This window comes from Cynocephalus volans, chromosome 9 (genome assembly GCF_027409185.1).
Source record: "Cynocephalus volans isolate mCynVol1 chromosome 9, mCynVol1.pri, whole genome shotgun sequence".
Classification (NCBI taxonomy): Eukaryota; Metazoa; Chordata; class Mammalia; order Dermoptera; family Cynocephalidae; genus Cynocephalus; species Cynocephalus volans.
The window spans coordinates 136345482-136366343 of record NC_084468.1 but is presented as its reverse complement, the minus strand read 5'-3'; the positions used below and the strand labels follow the sequence as shown (position 1 = coordinate 136366343).

Genomic DNA, 20862 nt, shown 5'->3' with positions numbered 1-20862 from the left:
TTAAAGTTTATGTTGTATAAATTTAAAAGGACTTTAATCTCTAGAAGAAAGTATGTTTTTACTGCAAATATACAGCTGGAAAAACTGAGACTCAGCTTAAGTAACCTGCCCAAGGTCATGGAGCTAGTAGAAGGTTAGAGGAAGCCACCACTTTTCACAACTACAGGAGGCACCATTTATGTTACAACCTGTGTAAACGGTTCCCCTGCCCTTTTTAGGAACAGATTCAGTTCTGGTTAACTTCAAGCCTTTGACCTAAAGTCTTCTTTGTGTGGATTAGGAAAAGGTGCCCCTTCCTTCAGCAGATGGAGTTTTTTTGCCAGAGAACATTGCTTGCCTCAAAGGGTGCAAACTGGATTTCAGTTCTCATTCATGCCTTAAGTGGGCAACCCTTCTGCAGGGCACAAACTGCACAGGTGCATAGGACCCCCCCACCACCGCCACCATTTTCACTCTACTTTCACGTGGCTGGCTAGTTTTCTAGGTCTTCTATTTCACTTGACGATTTTTTTTTTTAAATATGAAAACTACAGTCGGTTCCCCCATGATCTTCCCCTTTCTACAATTAGTCCAGCACCCAGCTTCAGATGACCAAATGCCCATTCCTAATTTTGTTGTATGGCTTTAGCAAGCAGCTTAACTTTAGAGCTTGGTTTCCTTACCATGCATAGAGGAGATGATTCCTGATGTGCTTCATGTCATGCTCTGAGAGCTAAGGAGCTAGAGTTCATGAAGGGCCTTGATAGACTATGTACTTGTAAAGCAAATGTTCCCATTCACCACGGACAGAGTGGCAAGGCAGTGGTGGAGAGCAGCCTTGAGAGCATGTCAGGCGTGCCCGTGCCCCCATCCTGGTGCTCCGAGCAGTCTTCACAGTGACCAGGACTCTAGCTCCGGTTGAAGCCCGCCTTGGAATCGCCCATGTCAGTGCCAGGCTGAGCCTCCGTCTTTTTCACTCCCCACCTAAAAAAAGATGCCACTCGTCAATTAGAGTAGTTCATGAAATAAAAATCTATTTGCCATTCAGGATTTAGGGTTTTCAGAGAAGAATTACAGTTTGGAACTTAAAAAATGCAATCTTGTGTATGCTTTTTCATTAAAATTGTATTTATAGTAAACACCATGTAAATGTAGTTCATATAGTACAAAGTTATAGTGGGCAGTGTATTTAAGTTCACCAATGTAGCAGCTTACCTAAGTGTTAATTTTTCTCTTTTGTTCCTAATTTTAGCTTTTTCATTTTTTTACACGATGTCATTTTACTTGGATTAGGAGAAAAAAATTCTTAGCAATAGAAATGATTGTTGGTAGTGGTTCATGTTTACTGTCTCTCAAAGAAATTCTTTCATAAATGGTGAGGAAACCAATGCTTGGCAGAGTTCCACAGCAGAGATGGGCCACTGGAGAGAGAGCTCGGCTTCCCAAGGCCCTTGGCAGTAGGGAGAGACAGTTATGGTTTATGCCTGTGTCTCCGTGGCTGAAACATGAGGAACGTTACCAAAGGTACTGCAGTAGGCAAGGTGGAAAATATGGCTTGTAAAGCATTAAGAATTATTTGAGAACTCACTATCTGTTTTAGTCTGTTTTGTGTTGCTATAACAGAGTTACCTGAGACTGGGTAATTTATAAAGGAACGAGGTTTATTTGGCTTACGATTCTGGGACAGCTGCATCTGGCACGGGCCTCAGGCTGCTTCTACTCATGGTGGAAAAGCAGCAGGCAGCTGGCAGGTACAAGCAGATCACATGGCGAGAGGAAGCAAGAGAGAGAGAGAGGAGGTGCCAGGGTCCTTTCAACAATCAGCTCTTGCAAGAACTAATCTAGCAAGAACTCACTCATTACTCCCCCCTCCCCCAGGGAGAGCATTAATCCATTCATGAGGGATCCGCCCCCATGACTCCATCGTTTCCAACACTGCCACATTGGGGATCAAATTTCCACAGGAGTTTTGGAGGGGACAACACATCCAAACTCCATCACTATCCCTCACTACACATATATTTTGTGAAATAAAAATAAATATCTGAATACATGAAAGACAAACCATTACCTAAGGAATATTTGATTTTTCGGGAAGATATTTTGCCATTAATTTAAAGTAGTAATAACAACTGGCATGTGAGTAATAATTTACAGCTTACAAAATACTTTTAAGTTTATTATTGCATTTGTTTCTGGTAGCAGCTCTGGGAGAGGTCCTTACATATCCGAGGTGGGGGAGCTGGGACCCCAACCCAGAACATGTGGCACTGGAACTCTCGTGCTTTCTATTATCCTACGCAGCAGCATAAAGAGCGATGAGCAGTCATTTTAAATATTCCAAATTATTAACAAGTTCCCATAGGGTTTTTATCATTTGTTTTTATTAATTCTTTTTTTTTTTTTTTTTTAGTTCAAATGGTTGATGGTAGATAATTTGAAATACAAAGAAACAAATTTAAAGTGACAGAGTCAAACTACTATCTTGAAAGTCATGCTTTTGCTCTAAGTTTTAGATTTGGTTTTCCTTTCCGGGCATTATTTTGGATGCAGTTCATAATGTTAGTATTCTAACACACATTGTCCTGTCTTTTGTTCTACTCTGTGTTTCTCAGGTGAATTGATAAGCTGGGTGGCACTGGATCGTGAGCATCAGGGGCACCATCAGCTAACCGTGCTAGTGACGGACCATGGCTCCCCACCGCAAAATGCCTCCATGGTGGTTTATGTCTCAGTTACTGACATCAATGATAATAGGCCATTTTTCCCACAGTGTCTCCCTGGAAAGGAATTACACATCAAGGTTTGTCATGTGAAGTAGCCTTGCAATGAATTTGCAATAGTCTTAGTCATTTGTTTTGAGCACCATCTTGTGGTAAAAGGTGTGAATTTATCAAATCGGTCTTGATGTGACAAAGCATGTATTTCTAGAAAACCTAGAGATTGAGCACGTTTTAAAAAAAAGAAATGGGTATAGTGCTCTTTGGCATTGCACCTTCAATCGCTTTATGATAATGAATTTAGCTCCGACCTTTGTGTACAAACATAATGGTACATCAAGATTGGTAATGCTCAGGCATAGATATGTTTTTCCAGTAGTTTGCATGCATCTCTTTGTGCAGAGCTTCTTAGGAGCAATTGATACGCATCTCTAAGATGTGTAGTTAAAGATAGGAGAACGATTTGTTGCTCTGAAGTGGATAGATGTATGTCATGAAATTGTAAAAGTTGATCCTTTTGAGCATGTGCACAAACTTCTGATTATATTATCTCATCTTTTTCATGTCCATGGTTTTGTTTGCTTTATAATGTAAATAATAAATTAGCATATTAGTTCATGCACGCAATTATTAAATAAATATATCATAGACGTAGTCATAATTTTTGTAAGTGGATGGATTACAAGAATAAAAAGTTAGCAAGCTAATGCTCAAAAACAATTGAATTGGACATTCAAATTGTGCTCAAATATGAATATTGAGCAACTCTAAAGAAGGTATTGAGGAAGTTATAACTTTAAACTTACCTTCCAAAACCAGATTTTAAAAAATTCTACCAAAGAAAAACATTATTATTGTTATGAATTTAATTGTATCATTAAAATATCCTGTGGCTTAATTGGGCAGTTAGAATCTAAACGTGGAGTTGAACTCCACATGTGCATTTTAATATTTCAGGAAAGTTTCTGTTAATTAATGAAATATGTTTCTTTCCCGTGTGAGATATGCTTCCTGAAATAAAGGTTCATATTTATTTTAAGCATATTTTAGATCATAACGACAATATTTTTAAAAATGTCCTGAGAAGGTGATGAATGAGAATAAGCTTGAATTCTTAAAATACACCCCAAATCTAAGATTGTTTAGTTAACTTGGTTTCCTTTTTTTCAGATTTAGTTCAAATGCCCCAGATAATTCTTTCAAATTGAGTGAAAGATTTCATTTGTTTTTTTTTTTTTTTCCTTTATTATTATTATTTTTTTATTTATTTATTTTTTTTCGTGACCGGCGCTCAGCCAGGGAGTGCACCGGTCATTCTTATATAGGATCCGAACCCGCGGGCGAGAGCGTCGCCGCGCTGCCAGCGCAGCACGCTACCGAGTGCGCCACGGGCTCAGCCCGAAAGATTTCATTTGTAAGAAGGATTTTTTTTTTTTTCATGGACTTAACACCCATATAACTTTCATGTGGTAGACATCTGAATTGTACGGATTTTAAGATACATTAAAAATGTTTAGTGTAATGATTTCTTTTCCTTTAAAGGTACATTGGTATTTCTTTTTACACTTTCACTAACTTATTTGTAAGCAATTTGTTTGAATGACAGGTCCTGGAAGGTCAGCCAGTAAATACGTTGGTTACAACTGTGTTTGCAAAAGATCTTGATGAAGGAAACAATGCAGAAGTTACATATTCAGTATCTTCAGGTAAAAGCCACCATTCATAAAGGATTAAGAGCTTTTAGAATTTCCTCTCCCATTTATCAACTCTCTCCTTCTAGAAAAACAGATTCTGTTTTGATTACTCACAATACTCTAGTTAACTTTGAAAATAATATCAAAGTATAAATGAAATATATTTGCTACTGTCAAAAGTCACTATCATTTTTTAAAAAAAATTTTAAAGTTTAATGAAAAATTATAGTAGTTTTTAAAATATATTCTAAATAGAAACTATCCATCAATGAGAATAATAATGGCAATATATTGAAACACATCTGATACGTTTAAATTCATGCTTAATGATTCTTGAAACAAAAACAAGACAAAACTTTACTTATCATAGTTGGAGCCTTGGAGGAGGTTAGTGAACAAACTCATTATTTCAAAAACTGTTAAATGAAAGTTTAGCATCAAGCATTTGGCCTGCCTTTCCTATAATAAACTGTTCTGCTTTGTTACCAAAAGTAAATAAGAGGAAGTTTCTCTTTATTGAAATATTCCAGCTAATAAATGAGGAAGGTCTGATAAACCAGAATATTATACTTCGCAATGCCTTATGAATCTTAGTGGATCTAGGCTTTGCATCAACAGGAGCCAACGTCAAAAACAAAGGGCAGCCAGACATGTGCCTCTGAAGGGAAACATAGCATTTATGAAGTAGTCCTGCCAAAAAATCAAACCTGAATCTCATCGGTTCTCTAGATCTACCTCCCAATTTAAGGAAAACACAGAGGACAGAGAAACATATTAAGCTACACACTGGAGATGCAATAGCCAAGTCTAGATCTTGGGAAACTTCAGTATACATGATGCAGTTTCTTTAACAAATGAATTGCAAGGACAAAATAAAGAGGTGGATGGCAGGAATCCATAGTTTGAAGATATATGCAATATATGAACTTATTTTGATCCTAATTTGAATAATTTTTTAAAAAATGGTACAAGTATTTATGAGCTGATTGGAAATTTGGAAACTTACTTGATATTTGGTGAAACTAATGAAACATTATTATTTTTTAAAGATTAATATGGTACTGTGATTATGTTAAAAATATTCCTTATCTTTTAGAGATGCATGTTAAAATATATGCAGAAGAAATTATATGATTACTGGTACTTGCTTCAAAAAAATAGGGGAAGGGAAGTATATAAATGGGGAATAGATTAAATAAGATTGACCATGAGTCAATAATTATTGAAGCTAGGAGATGGGCACATGGGAGTTCATTACATCATTTTGTCTACTTTTTTTTGTATGCTTGAAAATTTCCATAGTAACATTTTTTTAAAAATCTGTTATGTTTCCTGTCTATATTTTTAGTATCATTTTTGTGTTCATCCTCTCATAGACCTTAAGACAAATAAATCTTCCAGATGATCACAGATGTATTAGATTAACTGATTCTCTGTTTTCTGGGTGGTCAATTAACATTAATTTCTGAATTTTTTGTGTGTGTAGAAGATACTTCTGATCACTTTAAGATTGATGCGAACAGTGGTGAAATAAGAACAAGCACAATACTTTCCTGTGATTATAGACCTTCCTACAGGATGACTGTCATTGCCAGTGACCAGGGACTGCCTGCTCTTCAAGGAAAGGCAGTTATTAATATTCAGGTAATATCATCACCATAAAATGTGGAAGGATGTTCTAAAGGTTTCATTTCATTTTCATTCAAGTGCATAAGGTGAAGATACATTTAATATATGGATACTATTTTAAGAGAGCACTGAACGTACATATTTTCTTGTTTGCTTTAACAAAGAAATGATTTAGGTCCAAATTATTTTTTAAATTATTTGTATAGTTCTTGACAAGATATTCATCATTGTATGGGCATTTATGTTGCTTTGTTTATGATGAACAGAAGGTATCTTTTCTTTTACTTGTTCCTAATTGCAAGAACCTGATACTTTGTAAGAGAAACTTATATGTGAACAAATGGTCACATAATAAATCACATAGTTTTTAAATTTTTTTTAAACTTAGAAAAGTCACCTGAGAGCTATATTTTAAGGATTTACTTGAATCATAATGAGCAAACATGTTGTGAAAAGTCTTCATAATAAGAAAAATTTATACCAACCAGTCAAAAATAAGATGACTCTGCATAGCTAGACTTCTTTGCTCATGCACATTATAATCATTAATATTAATATAGGTATATGAAATAATCAAGGATATTTATCCCGCAGAGTTCTGTTTCCAAGTTATATTCTTTGTTTTTTAAGGTTATGTGGGTTAGGAGAAAAATGTATGTGGTCATATATCCAGTTTCTTGTTTAAGACAAACAAAGGCACATGATACTTAAATGCACACAGATGTTGTCATTATGGGTAGGTTGGTCTCTAGGATTTAAGGTAATTTGGAGAACTATCGCACATTCCCTGTGAAGAATCACAAAGCTGCAGTTCAGCTTAACTACAGTACGACCTCAATCACTTATCATTCCAGACATTACAGCAATCAGAAAAGTGGAAAATTCTGTAGTTTCTTATCTCCTAAATACTATGCAATTTTCAATCTTCTGAGACATATTGGATTTATATAACAAAAAAACATTTTCTCACCAATTAACATATGTTTATTACGCAAATGAAAGGAATTAGCTTCAAAATAATATCATAACATGTATTGATTGAATTGTTTTTTTTTTTTTTTTTCGTGACCGGCACTCAGCCAGTGAGTGCACTAGTCATTCTTATATAGGATCCGAACCCGCGGTGGGAGCGTGCCGCGCTCCCAGCGCAGCACTCTACCAAGTGCGCCACGGGCTCGGCCCCTTGATTGAATTGTTTAAAAAATACACCAAATTAACAGCTCTTTTTTTTCTTTTTTCAGGTGATCCCACTATCCAAAGGGAGGACTATCATTTCTCAGAATATTAGACATTTAGTTATACCAGAAAACTTAAAGCCTGCAAAAATAATGAGCTTGATAAAGTCACCAGATCACCTTCAGCAGCACCAAACTACAAAGTTACATTTTAGTATTGTTGCAGATGACAGGGACAGTCACTTTGAAATTGACAGCTCAACAGGAGACTTGTTCCTTTCTAAGGAACTTGATTATGAAATGACATCGCATTATCTTTTCAGGGTGATTACTGAAGACCACAGCAAAAATCCTCCTCTGAATAGCACAGCCTTCCTCAGTATTGATGTGGAAGATCAGAATGACCATTCCCCGTCTTTCCAGGACGAGTTCATTGTGATAAGTGTAGAAGAGAATGTTCCTGTAGGGACCCTGGTGTATGTCTTCAATGCCAAAGACGGCGATGGCAGTTTTTTGAACAGTAGAATACAATACTTCATTGAATCCCACCACCCTGTTATGAATCCATTTCTCATCCACCCCTCACATGGCACATTAGTCACTGCATCCCCCCTTGACAGAGAGAGCATTCCAACTGTCATCCTGACAGTAACCGCATCTGATCAGGCTGTGAATGTGACAGACCGGCAATTGAGATCGCTGATAGCAAAAGTAGTGATTTTGGACGTAAATGACCACAGCCCCATGTTTACGTCTCTCCCTGTTGCCCATGTCAGAGAGGATGCCACTGTGGGCTCCTTGGTGCATCATATAACTGCCCAAGATCCAGATGAAGGAAGGAATGGAAAAGTGACATACAGCATCCTCTCGGGAAATGAAAACATGGCCTTTATGCTAGATGAGTTATCAGGTACAGTTCCCTAGATGTTACTTTTTTTTGCATTTAATTCCTTTTTATTGTGTCAGAAAACCTAACCTGTGACCTACCTTCCTAACAAAGTTTTAAGTGTACAATATGGTTGACTATGGCTACGACATTGTAGAGCAGAGCTCTAGAGCTTATTCATCTTGCTTAACTCAAACTTCAGTTTCTTGCCCTTTGCCCCTCTATCCAGTCCCTGACAACCACCATTCCACTCTTTCATTCTATGAATGTTACTATTTTAGATACTTCATATAAGTAGAATCATGCAGTATTTGTCTTTCTGTGACTGGCTTATTTTACTTATCTATAATATCCCCAAGGTTCATTCATGTTGTCACATATTGCAGAATTTCTTTCTTTTTAAATGCTGAATAGTATTTCATTCTATGTATGTATCACATTTTCTTTATCTGTTCATGTGCTGATAGACATTTAGATTGTTTCCACATCTTGGCTATTATGATTGAAGCTGCAGCGAACATGGGAATGCCGCAATCTCTTCAAGAGCCTGATTTCAATTCTTTTGGATAAATATATAGAAGTGGCGTTTCTAGATCATTTGGTAGTTCTATTTTTAATTTTTTGAGTAACTTCTGTACTATTTCCCATAGTAGCTGCAACATTTTGCATTCCCACCAACAGTGTGCAAGGGTTCCAATTTCTCCACATCTTCACCAACACTTGTATTTTGGTGTTTTTGTTAATAGCTATCCTGAAAGTTGTGAGGTGATATCTCATTGTGGCTTTTATTTGTATTTCCCTACTGATTAGTGACATTGAGCATATTTTCATCTACCTGTTGGCAATTTCTATGTCTTCTTTAGAGAAGTGTCTATTCAAGTCCTTTGTCCATTTTCTAATCAGATTATTTGGGTTTTGTTTGTTTGTTTAGTTGCAGGAGTTCTTTATATATTCTAGATATTAGCCCCTCGTCAGATATATGGTTTGCAAATATTTTCTTGCATTTCATAGGGTGACTTTTTCTTTGCTGTGTAGAAGCTTCTTAGTTGAATGTAGTCCCACTTGTTTATTTTTGTTTTTGTAGTCTGTGCTATTGTTGTCATACCCATGAAATCATTACCAAGACAAATGTCACAAAGCTTTTTGCCTGTGTTTTCTTCCAGGAGTTTTATACTTTCAGGTCTCACATTAAATTCTTTAATCCATTTTGATTTTTATGTATGGTGTAAAGTAGGGTTCTAACATCATTTTTGTGCATATAGATATCAAGTTTTCTTACACTATTTGTTGAAGAGACTATCCTTTCCCTATTATGTATTTTTGGTACCTTTGTCCAAGGTCAATTTACCACGTATGTATGGATTTACTTCTGGCTCTCTACTCTGTTCCATTGGTCTATATGTCTGTCTTTATGCCAGTTCCATGCTGTTTTGCTTACTGTAGCCTTGTAATATATTTTGAAGTCAGCAAGTGTGATGCCTCTAGCTTTGTTTTTTTCCTCAAGATTATTTTGGCTATTTGGGGTTCTTTGAGATTCTATATGAATTTTTTGTTTGTTTTTCTATTTCTTCTAAAAATGCCATTGGAATTTTGATAGAAATTACATTGAATCTGTAGATTACTTTGTTTAGTATGAACATTTTAACAATATTAAGTCATACCATGAACACTGTATGTCTTTCCACTTAGTTGTGTCTTTTTTAATTTCTTTCATCAATGTTTTGTGGTTTTCAATATACAAGTTGCTCATCTCTTTAATTAAGTTTATTTCTAAGTATTTTATTCCTTTTGGTATTATTGTAAATGGGATTGTTTTCCTAATTTCCATTTGAGATAGTTCCTTATTAGTATTATAGAAATGCAACCAATTTTTGTATGTTGATTTTGTATCCAGCAACTTTATTGAATTTATTTGTTCTAACAGTTTTTTGGTGATGTTTTAAGGGTTTTCTATATATCAGATCATGCTGTCTGCAAATATGGATAATTTTACCTGTTCCTTTCTGATTTGGATGCCTTTTATTTTTTTCTGTCACTTTCAATTAAAGTTTCTCATCACTTACATTTATCCTTTTCATTTTCCTCTCTTAAACTGATAGTTCTCAAGATCATATGCTTTTAAAATTTTTAACTTGTTATACTGCTTAACTTTTATATGTGATAGGCACAGAAGCTGGATTTGGAGAGCCAACTTTAATTGGCCTGTTTGTTCCTACTTACCATGCTTTATAGCTAACTCACATTTCATAGACCAAATATACAGTGGCAAACCTTCGCCCCCATGTGGGTCATTACAAGGCAGGAGATAGTACCAAAAGTGAATCAAGGTAGAAACATGACAAATCAACAGCATTATTCAAAGACTTTAGTATGGAAATTTATCTTTAAGATTATATGAACATATACTTGTAAATAGTTGAAAATATCATTATTATTTTTGTGTTTGTATGTATGGCTGGCCAGTACAGGGATCCGAACCCATGACCTTGATGTTATAAGGCTGTACTCTGATCAACGGAGCTAACCAGCCATTTTTTTAATGGTTGAATTCATTTGGACATTAAATCCCTTGCCTTTCACATCAATTGTAACATTTTATTTTTTGCAGAAGCATTTATTCATTGTCAAGTACTCTGCAAAAATGTCACTCACTATCACTTCACTTGTCTTGTTGTCATCATGTTGCCAGATAACACCTACTACGAATTTTCATGTAGTTCAATGGAAGAGCATATGTACAAAATATCAGTCTTGTGAATTTGAAAATTAATTTTCCTCTACCCAATTTTCAAGGGATATTGAAAAATTAATGGAGTACCATCTCACTGTCTGAAAAATTAAGTCATTTCTGCACGAGCCTTAGGAAAAAAATCTCAGCTGTACATACCATTTGGCCCAACTGTTAGTATGAGCATTATTTGGAATGGGACTGAGTGTGCAGAATTTGGAAGTCATGGTTATAGTCTTGTTATATTATGATGGGAAAATTTATCAAAATATTTATTAAATCCTATACATATGGTTTCATTCTAAGGCATGCATGGACACCTCCTAAATGCCCAGCTGACAGAGAGATAGTCCAGACCCAGGCTGCTGATTTCTGTTAGAGCTGGGGCTCTCCAAGGATCTGTTTCAACGATACTTAAAATGTTTTCCAAGATGGCTAAGGAAGGTCTATTTCAGATTGTTAAAGAGGATGGATAAAATTAGAATTGCATCTCAGTAATATAGGTATCATGAATCATGAACAATTGCAGTGGCTGTTTCAGTTGAAATATTTTTCAAAGACATAAAATAATAATTGCCAAATGCACTCATATGAGATGGGATTTTTTTCCTCTCACAAGGTTCATATTTCTTATAACAAAGACATAGTGAGTTTTTCAATGGCTAATGCCTGTGAAGTGTAAAGTAGTGAGTAATTATTAAAAAACTACTTTATAACATTTGATTCAGTAAACCTCTTTAATTATTTGAAGAAAAATTCTTATAGGATGAGAGAGGCAAACAGCCATCCTAAAAGAAAAACGTTGACGATTGGAATCATAGAATGGCTGTGTACAAGCCTTTCTAACCCTTTACTTACGTGGATTATATGCCTAAATGACAGTGGGATAGAGACATGCTTTATCGTGAAGTTTATTGTCTGAGTCATAACATCTTTGCTGTTTATTGTTAATGAAAAAAAAGACAGTTAAATGAGAGTAAGTACAAAGAGAACATGCTCTTCAGCAAAAAGCGTATGTCTTAAAGAATGCAGCCGTATTCACATTTTTGTAACTTGGTCACTTTTAAACATGAAGTGCCACGTGACATGAAGATGTATACTGTTAGTATCCTAGATATCTTTTTAAATAAAGGTAGATGCTGGGTAGGTAAATAATTTTGAAGTAGTCCTCTCAGTGGATAATTGTATAGGTTACATTGTTTTTAATTATCATTCATCTTTATAATTTAAATTGGAATGACTTATCTGACTAAAAATATTATCTTTTTATTCTCGATAACATATAAATTTAAAGTTGGTTTAATATGATTCATTCTTTAACAATTAAAACTTCAAGTTAGGTAAGTTAGACGTGGATGGGTAAGCATGACTTCTATAAAGAATATTGATCACATATTGCATTTCTTCACTTTCAAAACAGGCTTACTAACAACATCTTGTCCCTTGGATTATGAAATAAAAACTCAACACGTTCTGACTCTTCTGGCTCTGGATGGCGGCATGCCAGCACTTTCGTCATCCCAGACTTTGACAATTACTGTTCTTGATGTAAATGATGAGGCACCAGTATTTAAGCATCACCTGTATGAAGCTTCCGTTAAAGAAAACCAAAATCCAGGAGAGTTTGTCACAAAGGTTGAAGCGGCGGACAGAGATTCAGGTAATTTAAAAATATGGAAACTAGGTAATTAACACCAAAAGAAAACCTCAACAATTATAATTGATATGATTTAAAATATTTATGGCCCAGAAAAACTGAACAGTTGCTAATTATCTCAAACTTCTAATACTTCTTTCATTTGCATACACACAAAAACACATACACATGCAAAGATGAGTGCTTTTGTATAGCTTTGCTTGTACTGATCTTTACTATTATTGATCTTAGAGTGATGTTCACCTAATTAACATACAATTTGTTTATTTGATCTTGATAATAAACCTAAGTGGAGACAAAGCATCACATTTCTTTCAGACTGTAATAGTTAGATACATTGAGTATAAGAAGATAAGCGGTTATTTCCTCTCTCTATGGCATAGAAGAAGAGCTACAGTGCTGGTGTTAGACGGCCTGGGTTTGAACCCTAGAACTACCACTTACTTAAGCTGTGTAACCTTGAACAAGTTACTAATCCTTCTGTTCCTCTGCTTATCTGTAAAGTGGAGATAATAACAGTGCCTAATTTGTACTTCTGTTATGAGTATAGATGAGTTATTACATGTAAAGAGCATAGACCAGTGTTTGGCACAATAAGTAGTAAATAAATATTAATATCCATCATTACTGTTATTACTGTTATTATCAATATCTTCCAGTGTGTCCAGACAAACGTCTTTGAAGTGAGCAATTATGGTGGCAAGGAATTTATAAATTTCTTAGACTTGCTTTTCAATATCACTATGGCTCTTCTGGCATTTAAGTTTCAGTAACTTTAATAGTGTTCTGTTTTTATTTTAAACAAAATAATCATAAACATTACAGTGCAGTGTTTTCTCTTAACAGCATGTACTGAATTTCCCCATCTGAACTAATATGAATAGTTTAATAAGCCAGTCTTTATGAATTTACATTTGTATATAGCAAGTGGCGCTTCATATCAGCATAATATCTTGTTCTATTCTTGCAAGAATTGTCATAGATATTTCTATGGAAATAATAGTGTTAACAGTAGCGTTTTCCCCCTAAATTGTTAATCAAAGGGGTAAAAGATGCATTTATTTGAGCTTTTAAACTAAATTATATACCATTTTATGCTTTGCCCTTTAGGAAAACATCATCTTTTAGTGAAATGCATTTGGCATGAATTTGTATGCTAGGAGCACTTGGTTTTCAAGGGCTAACCTAATTTTTTCTCTTTTGACCAGAGCGGGGCAGTATGATCAAAGAGTTTTTCTTACCCGGCTCAAAGACAGGCAACTAGAGTATGCTAACATTTGTTTGTCTCATCTGTGCTCAGAGAATTTATTTGGCGCCTTTCTGTTGGTATCCCTTTTTAAGGTGTTAGAAACTATGGGGAATACACATAAGCTTTGTGTTTCACAATAATTTCAGTTCACTGACATTCTCTTAAAGTGTTCGCTGTTGTAAACAGAGCAATACAGGGCCCAGAGCAACACAAAAAATTACTTCCTGAAGTGTATACCACAGTACTTCAAAAGTTCATGGAAAAATAGAATTAAGAGATAATACAAATCTTTTCATGAACTTTTTGAAGTACCCTCATAGACCTACTGAAGCTATTGCTTATGTTGTGTGAGTAAGTGGTCAAGGTATGAAAAATGCTTCTTCCCTTCTGCCTAACTTTATTTGATGTATTTTATTTTTTTAATGGCTTACTGAGTTTTTTTTTCTTTAATGTTTGAAGAGAAAGAATTTCTCTCAAATTTTTGCATATATCAACTAAAGGTAATTACCATAGATATGCTTTTCTCATTTTTACTGTCAAGTTGCCTAGTGTTAGTGTTTTTTTCTTTTAGAACGAATAGTCGGCGACCTGTTAATTACAATTGAATTGAATTGTTATTCTAGAGATTATGGTTTGCTGACTGAGAATTCAGATGCAAAATTATTGTTTTTCTGGTTTTGCATTAATGGAAGTTTGAAATACACATTAACTTCTTCATGAGTCTCATGTTTCCTTACATGTTTTGGAGATAATCTTGACTTACTGGAAATCTCAGTGTTTTAAATGAGGCCAGATCTGTTAAGCAGGTGGTTGTGTAAATACATGTGAATATTTGTGTGTATGCATGTGCTTTTGAATATATTCTCCCTCAATCTTTTTTTCTTCTTTTTGTGTTGAAACAGTAAAATAGGATTATGCATGAGAATTAAATGACGTAGTCAGGATTTTAACATAACTGGCATCACATTGGAATTTATGAATGGTTTACTTTATAGTATGTATTTTAAAAATACTATAGCATTACTTAATACTAGAAAGCTTAACATATGTTTTCGAGTATTCTACAATACAGTTTTTAAAAATGTAAGCATACATAGTTTGGCATTCAAAACCCACAGGGGTTTGAGCTCTGAATGTTTATGGTGTATGACTCAGACTAGTTCTAACAGGAGTTTCTTCTTGTATTAAAAGGAAAAAACAACTACCAGGTTTTAACTAAGGTATTAAAACTGCTGCAGCATTCAGTGCCACCAACAAGAGCTCCATTGTTAGTGAGAAAAGATCTACCCCTGCGGTGCCCCTCCCCCAGTCCCTGGAGGAAGGGCGCCCCACCAGGGAAGAGGACTCACTTCCAGCTGATACATTTGCTCAGTCGTGGTGAATAGAAAATAATTTAACAGTACATTGCCATACAGAAATACAGAATTAGTTCATGAGATGTTATTCTCTATTCCATAAAAATGTATTCTCTATCTGGGGTCATCTTGAGTGAACTGTACATCTGGTTTTCTGGAATGTCTTGCACTGGGCTGGATGTCCAACCGCACCCTCAAGACCGACATTGGAGCCAGAGAGAAATACAGTATTTCATCAAATCCAGGATACCATTAATTGTAATGCTTCTAATTTCAGAAATGTTAAAATGTGAAAACAATGTGTCTTAGAATTAATGAAATCTGGTAAATAGGGGTTCCTTGTGTTAGCTTTTGGGTTACTTCTACTAGGCCAGTAGCTTTATCTTCATGGGAAGTCATAAGGTAGCATTCTGTATGCCCATCAGGAGGCTTATTTATGCCTATACCAAAGGATAAAGGATAAGGGTGCTAAAATAGCTGAATGTATGGCATTTTGTAATAAATAATTTCTCATTCTGCTAGATACTCTAGTTGGCTGTTCAGTTGTTGTTTCTCTGTTTTGCTTTTTGTGTTTTTTTTCAGTTCATTTCTTTCTGAACTGATTTTCCCCCATATCATCTACTCAGGCAAAATACCACTGACTGTGCCTCTGCCCTTTATTAGTAGCTCCTGCCTGACATGCATCTCCATTCTTCCACTAGCAGCAGTTGCCCACAGTTTTAGACTCAACCTAACTAAGGGGTACCTAAGGAAGGATTCAGGCCAAGTCAATCTTACTGACTTTGTGCCCCAATTCTAGCAACTTTGATTATATCAAAGTCCTAAAAGAGGAATTTAGAGGTGGGCTAGGCCCCTGGGCGTTTCAGTGCTTGAATTCCCCAGTCCGAGGCCATGGAACATTGCTGGAGGAAGTCACAACAGCGTGCGAATTGAATCCACCACCCACTTAAGCTAATCCCTTACTTTGTTCTGCTCGCCTTTTGTAGATATCTGGTTGGCCCTCTCAATATAAATTTTCTTTATATAGATTCCTATTATAAAGCATTTACAGAAAGGTCAAAAAATAAACAGACAAAAAAAAATAAGAACCAATGATAACCTCACACAATCACTGTTAAAACTTCGATATACATTCTTATTTCATTTGAAATATTGTATTATAATTATATAATTGTTTACTTGTCTGCCTCCCCTCTAGGCTGTGAACTTCTCCTAGATTCAGGAAGTTTTATTTACTTTTATCCCAGGTCTATACTAAGTACAAGATATAACATAGTAACTTACTACCGATTTTTGACTTCATGGTCTGAGAAACTGAGGTGTGTGTGACATAGGCTGCCTCAAGTTGCCTTCACTCTTCGGAATTCATTTGTTTATTTGTTCCTTCATTTAGTGAAGCAGGCATGATCCTATTTTTGCTGTAAAAATGTCTACGTGTGTGGGCTTTGTGCAGTTGAGGAGTTATAAGAAAAATAGTCTTCCTAAAAAAGTAAATCTGAAAATACATTTACCCTGATCAGAATTTTTTAGTAAGTCCCCAGAGTTTGGGAGGGACAAAGATCCATGCTTTTTAGCTTTTATAAAGTGCCGCCAGCTTTCCTCTCTATCTTCAGCTCCTATCATTCTCCCACCCTTTACTCTAGGGCAGGGTTCTGAAAACTTTTTCCTGTAAAGGGCTAGAGAGTAAATATTTCAGGATTTGTAGGCCATACAGTCTCTCTTGCTCAGCTCTGACATTGTAGCAAGACAGGAGCCATAGATAAGACATAAAGAAATGAGTGTGGTTATGTTTGAATAAAACTTTATAAAAACAGGGAGTGGGCCAGATTTAGCCAGTCGGCTATAGTTTGCCAATCCCTGGTCAAACACATGTCTAATTAAGACATCTAAGTTACTTGCTACTTTCTGCTCACTGGATCCAGTTATCATGATGTCATCAAAGTAGTGGATCAATGGGATGTTCTGTTGGATGCCAAGATGATCCATAATCTGCCAAATAGATGATAGTCAACAGTAGAAGAGCTGCTGGGTGAAAGCAAAGACTTCTGATAGTCTCTACAAATTGGTATATAGTGTTGGTTTTCAAAAAGTGGTCCCCAGGGCAAGTGGCACATTATCCATCCACAGCCTGCAGAGGACAGCTCCCACAGAGCTTTCCAAAGATGCTGGTGAGCCTCTAACCAATGTCTGCCTCAGTTTCTTTACGAAGGGAGAGACCTTTGACCTCCTGGGAAATGAAATGGCAGAGGGTGGTAGGCACATCATACATGGTAAACCCATCCTAATGTTTCCATTTTCTTAGGCTCTGGATTTGGTAGTGTTAAGTATGCAAGGGAAGATCTAGCATTCAACCTCAGTGATTATAGGGCACTGTTGAATCCAACCCAACAAAGAAACTGTTAAGAGACACAACTCTATGAGCTAACATTAAATTCATAATCTCTAGTAAAATGAACACACTCAATAAATCCATCTAAATCAATGTTATATTTTACCTTCCTGGTTCTTACTTACATCCTTAGAATTGATTTCCACACATATTCTGCAGGTTCATGTGAATATAAATTAGAAAAATCTTGCCATTCTTTTGAAATTACAGGCTATCTCTAACTGAGTCAGATTTGCACTTGGCTGCCCAATATGTTGAAATCTGGCTCTGGTTGTGTGCATTCATGTGAATAGGCATTCCCTTGCAAGGTAGCTGTTGTATCTGCCACTCATTTTGGGTCTGATCTTTAGGGAGATTAATGTTAGGACCCCCATAGAAACTTTCCAATTCTCTAACTATGACTTGAGCTTCAACTTTACAGACTCCACTTGTAATTTCCTTTCTATAAGTTTCTAATACATTCAAAAACAGCTATCCTATACCAAATTCCTTTTTACTATCACATGGTCAAAGTCAGCACCATTTGGTTCTCTAAGGAATTGAGTCGTTTAATAGTCACTTCATCACAAACACAGGTGATAATTAATTAATCATGATATTACCTCAAGTGTTGAATCACTAGTATTCCATTTCCCACAGTCAAGGAACTCAGCACTGCATTTAAGGCCAAAGACAGAACCAAACCAATCCCAGAATCTATGTTACCTGAGACACTCCTGGTGCCAAGTGCTCTATCACTCAGGTTTGATCAGGAACAGGTGTTGGACAGCTGAGTAAGCAGAAAGGGAATATGGAGATAACACAGAAAAAGTAACTCTAGGGAGCAGCTACCACCCCTGATACTGGGAGACAAGAAGTGGTTTGAATTGTCAGAACTAGAAAGAAAATGAAAGAAGAGATCTTGCAGAGCCTGGTTCTGAGAGTACCAAAAGAGACTGAATAGCATTGCTGATAGGGACAGTAAGCCACTAGGAAGAAGGAAGTCCCATTTCCTCTCATTCTGACTTTCAGTCTCCTTGTATTGTCCCTTTGGGGCAGACCCCAGGAGGGAGTCAATTGGTGAAGGAGAACCATGGTTTGCAGATCCCCAGACCCAGCATCCCAGGGCAGAGTATAGAAGAATAGATTTAGATCAGACACAATAGTTTAATAGCTAGTACACAATGTAAAGAACTGAGGGAGACACAGGAAGAAGTATCAGCTGCAGAAGAAGTATAAGAAACTCCCAACAAAAAGAAGCTTAGCATGTTTAGAAAACAAAAGGCAAGCCAGTGGGCCAGGAGTACAGTGAGGTAGGGAGTCCATGAGAAGAGTCTGCAGAAGTAAGCTGAGCCCACATCATATGGGGCTTTGTAGAATGTGGTAAAGTGTTAGAATTTTATTTTGAATGCATTTAAACCCTCTTTCTTTCCTCTTATTTATTAACTGCTATTGATCTTTAGGGTCTCTGGTTATACAGAAGGCAATTTAACTTACTCAGTCATGTCTTATCATGTGATTGCCTGCTCGCTTTTCTGTATCCAGTGCTATACTGTAAGCACCATGAGTGTAGAGAAATTGTCTTATTGCTGGAAGTTATATTCTTAGAAATTTTTATGGCACCTCGGCACCTAATATCACTCTCTATATATGTTTATTGAATGAGATCATTAATGAACAAACTACCTGAGATAAGTCTTCCCTGATCAGCTCCCTTAGTGATTTCGTATATTCCATCACACTTTCTTTAACTCAATGATTTGTCTCTCCCACTAACTCGGAGGACCATATAATTATTTATTATTCAACAGTATCTTTCCAGTGCCTGACACTTAGGAAATGTGCATTGCATAAATGAGCCCATGACTGACTGAATGAATGAACAACCAAACAAATAGTTGAAGCTCAGTGCAGATACATAGGTGTCATCTGCATATGGGTGCAAACTAAAGCCATTGGATTGGGAGGTAAAATGAATATGTACAGTGAGATGACAATGAAGTAATGGCAAACATGTCAGTTGTTAATACACAAAAAGATCCCCATACCCCACTCCAAGAAGTAGGAGAAAAATACGTCATAGAGAAACCAAAACAAAAACTAAAAGATCTTTTCTTTTTTCTCCTTTCTTCCTTCCCCCCTCCCTTCTTTTGTTCCTTCCTTTCTGTCTTTTTAAACATCAGTCACCCATGATGATGCCACAGAGAAGACAAGTTAGGTAAGAACTAAAAGTGGCTAGTCAATTTTATAACCAGAAGGTCACTGGTCACTGTAAAAAGAGGAGCTGGGGATGACAGTTATTTGAAACTAGCTGCAGAGAATGGATAGCAACTTTAAAGACACTTGGCTATAAAGAGAAGGGGGGAAGCTTAATTTGTATAGCTAGATAATACAATTTAAGGCAGAAAATTTTAGGAGAAAGAGCAGAACTGACAGAAAAAGTCCAAGAGGGTATTTGAAGAATACTTTTGCCATTGAGACAGAGAGCAGGGGGTAGGTTGGGGCATAGATGCAGAAGGTGGAGGGAGATCCTTCCCGCAGCCTCCTTTCTCTCTGGGAAAGAGAAAGGGAAGAAATCTGTGAGAGTGAGCCAGGAGGTGGCCGGGTAGGAGGCCTGGATGGGAGAGGGATGCTCAGGGAGACATGGAAAGATTACCCGATGGACAGTGGCATCCATCTATGCCCTTGAAGTCTTCTCTAGCCCCTGTCATCCTTTGGATAGTCGAGGAGAGAGGAGAGATAGTTGGAATGATTCTAGACTGAGGCTTTCCTGGGCATCTTTGGCAAAAAGCCACAGGCCCTGAGGAAATAGTCAAGGTTTCTAAAGTGATAACTCATGGGGCTGAATTGGATAAATAAAGAAATGAGTTGAGAAGAGGAATCCTAGAGTGGAGAAATCAAGAGGTCATGGGAGTGCTGGTCTTGAGGTCTAAGAGCAGCTACACGCATGTGTGCCTACGTGTCCCTCAACAGGTGTGTGGCATAAGGATAAATCTCCAGATCCAGATTTCCAGTTTGCTTAGTAAGATGATGGAATTGGACTAATTAGTCTCTATTTTGTTTTTATTTTCTTGGCTTTCACGTTTGATGATGCTATGTTCATTCTGGAGGATTATAAGGGTGTAAGGAGAAGCAAGACACTAACTGAATTCTAAGTGAGCCATAGTAACATACCTCAAATTTACTTCATATTATCTCAGTTGTAGAGGATGTGAAGTTTGGGGTATGAAAAATTTATGTGTGCAAACTACGGTTATAAGTAAAGAGGTCTTATTTAACTTTAATAATATACCAGGAGGATTGAAGGTGAGTGGATTGTTATCTTAGGGATAAAATCTATATAGAATAATAGCAATAATAAAATCTGTAAGTTTCTAAGATGTCAGAGAAATATTGGATACAGTGATAAAGCACATTAAAGG

At 36.3% G+C, this 20862-nt stretch overlaps 1 protein-coding gene across 2 annotated transcripts in view; it reads left to right on the top strand.

The window, feature by feature from the left end:
* The window catches only part of DCHS2 (dachsous cadherin-related 2), a 220318-nt gene that overhangs the window by 139356 nt on the left and 60100 nt on the right, over positions 1-20862 (top strand). For both annotated transcript variants that reach the window (XM_063107351.1, XM_063107352.1), the window contains 5 exons: positions 2595-2782; positions 4306-4405; positions 5880-6037; positions 7264-8107; positions 12232-12471. In XM_063107351.1, coding sequence (XP_062963421.1) covers positions 2595-2782; positions 4306-4405; positions 5880-6037; positions 7264-8107; positions 12232-12471 — 1530 coding nt within the window. The remainder of the gene's footprint in view (positions 1-2594; positions 2783-4305; positions 4406-5879; positions 6038-7263; positions 8108-12231; positions 12472-20862) is intronic.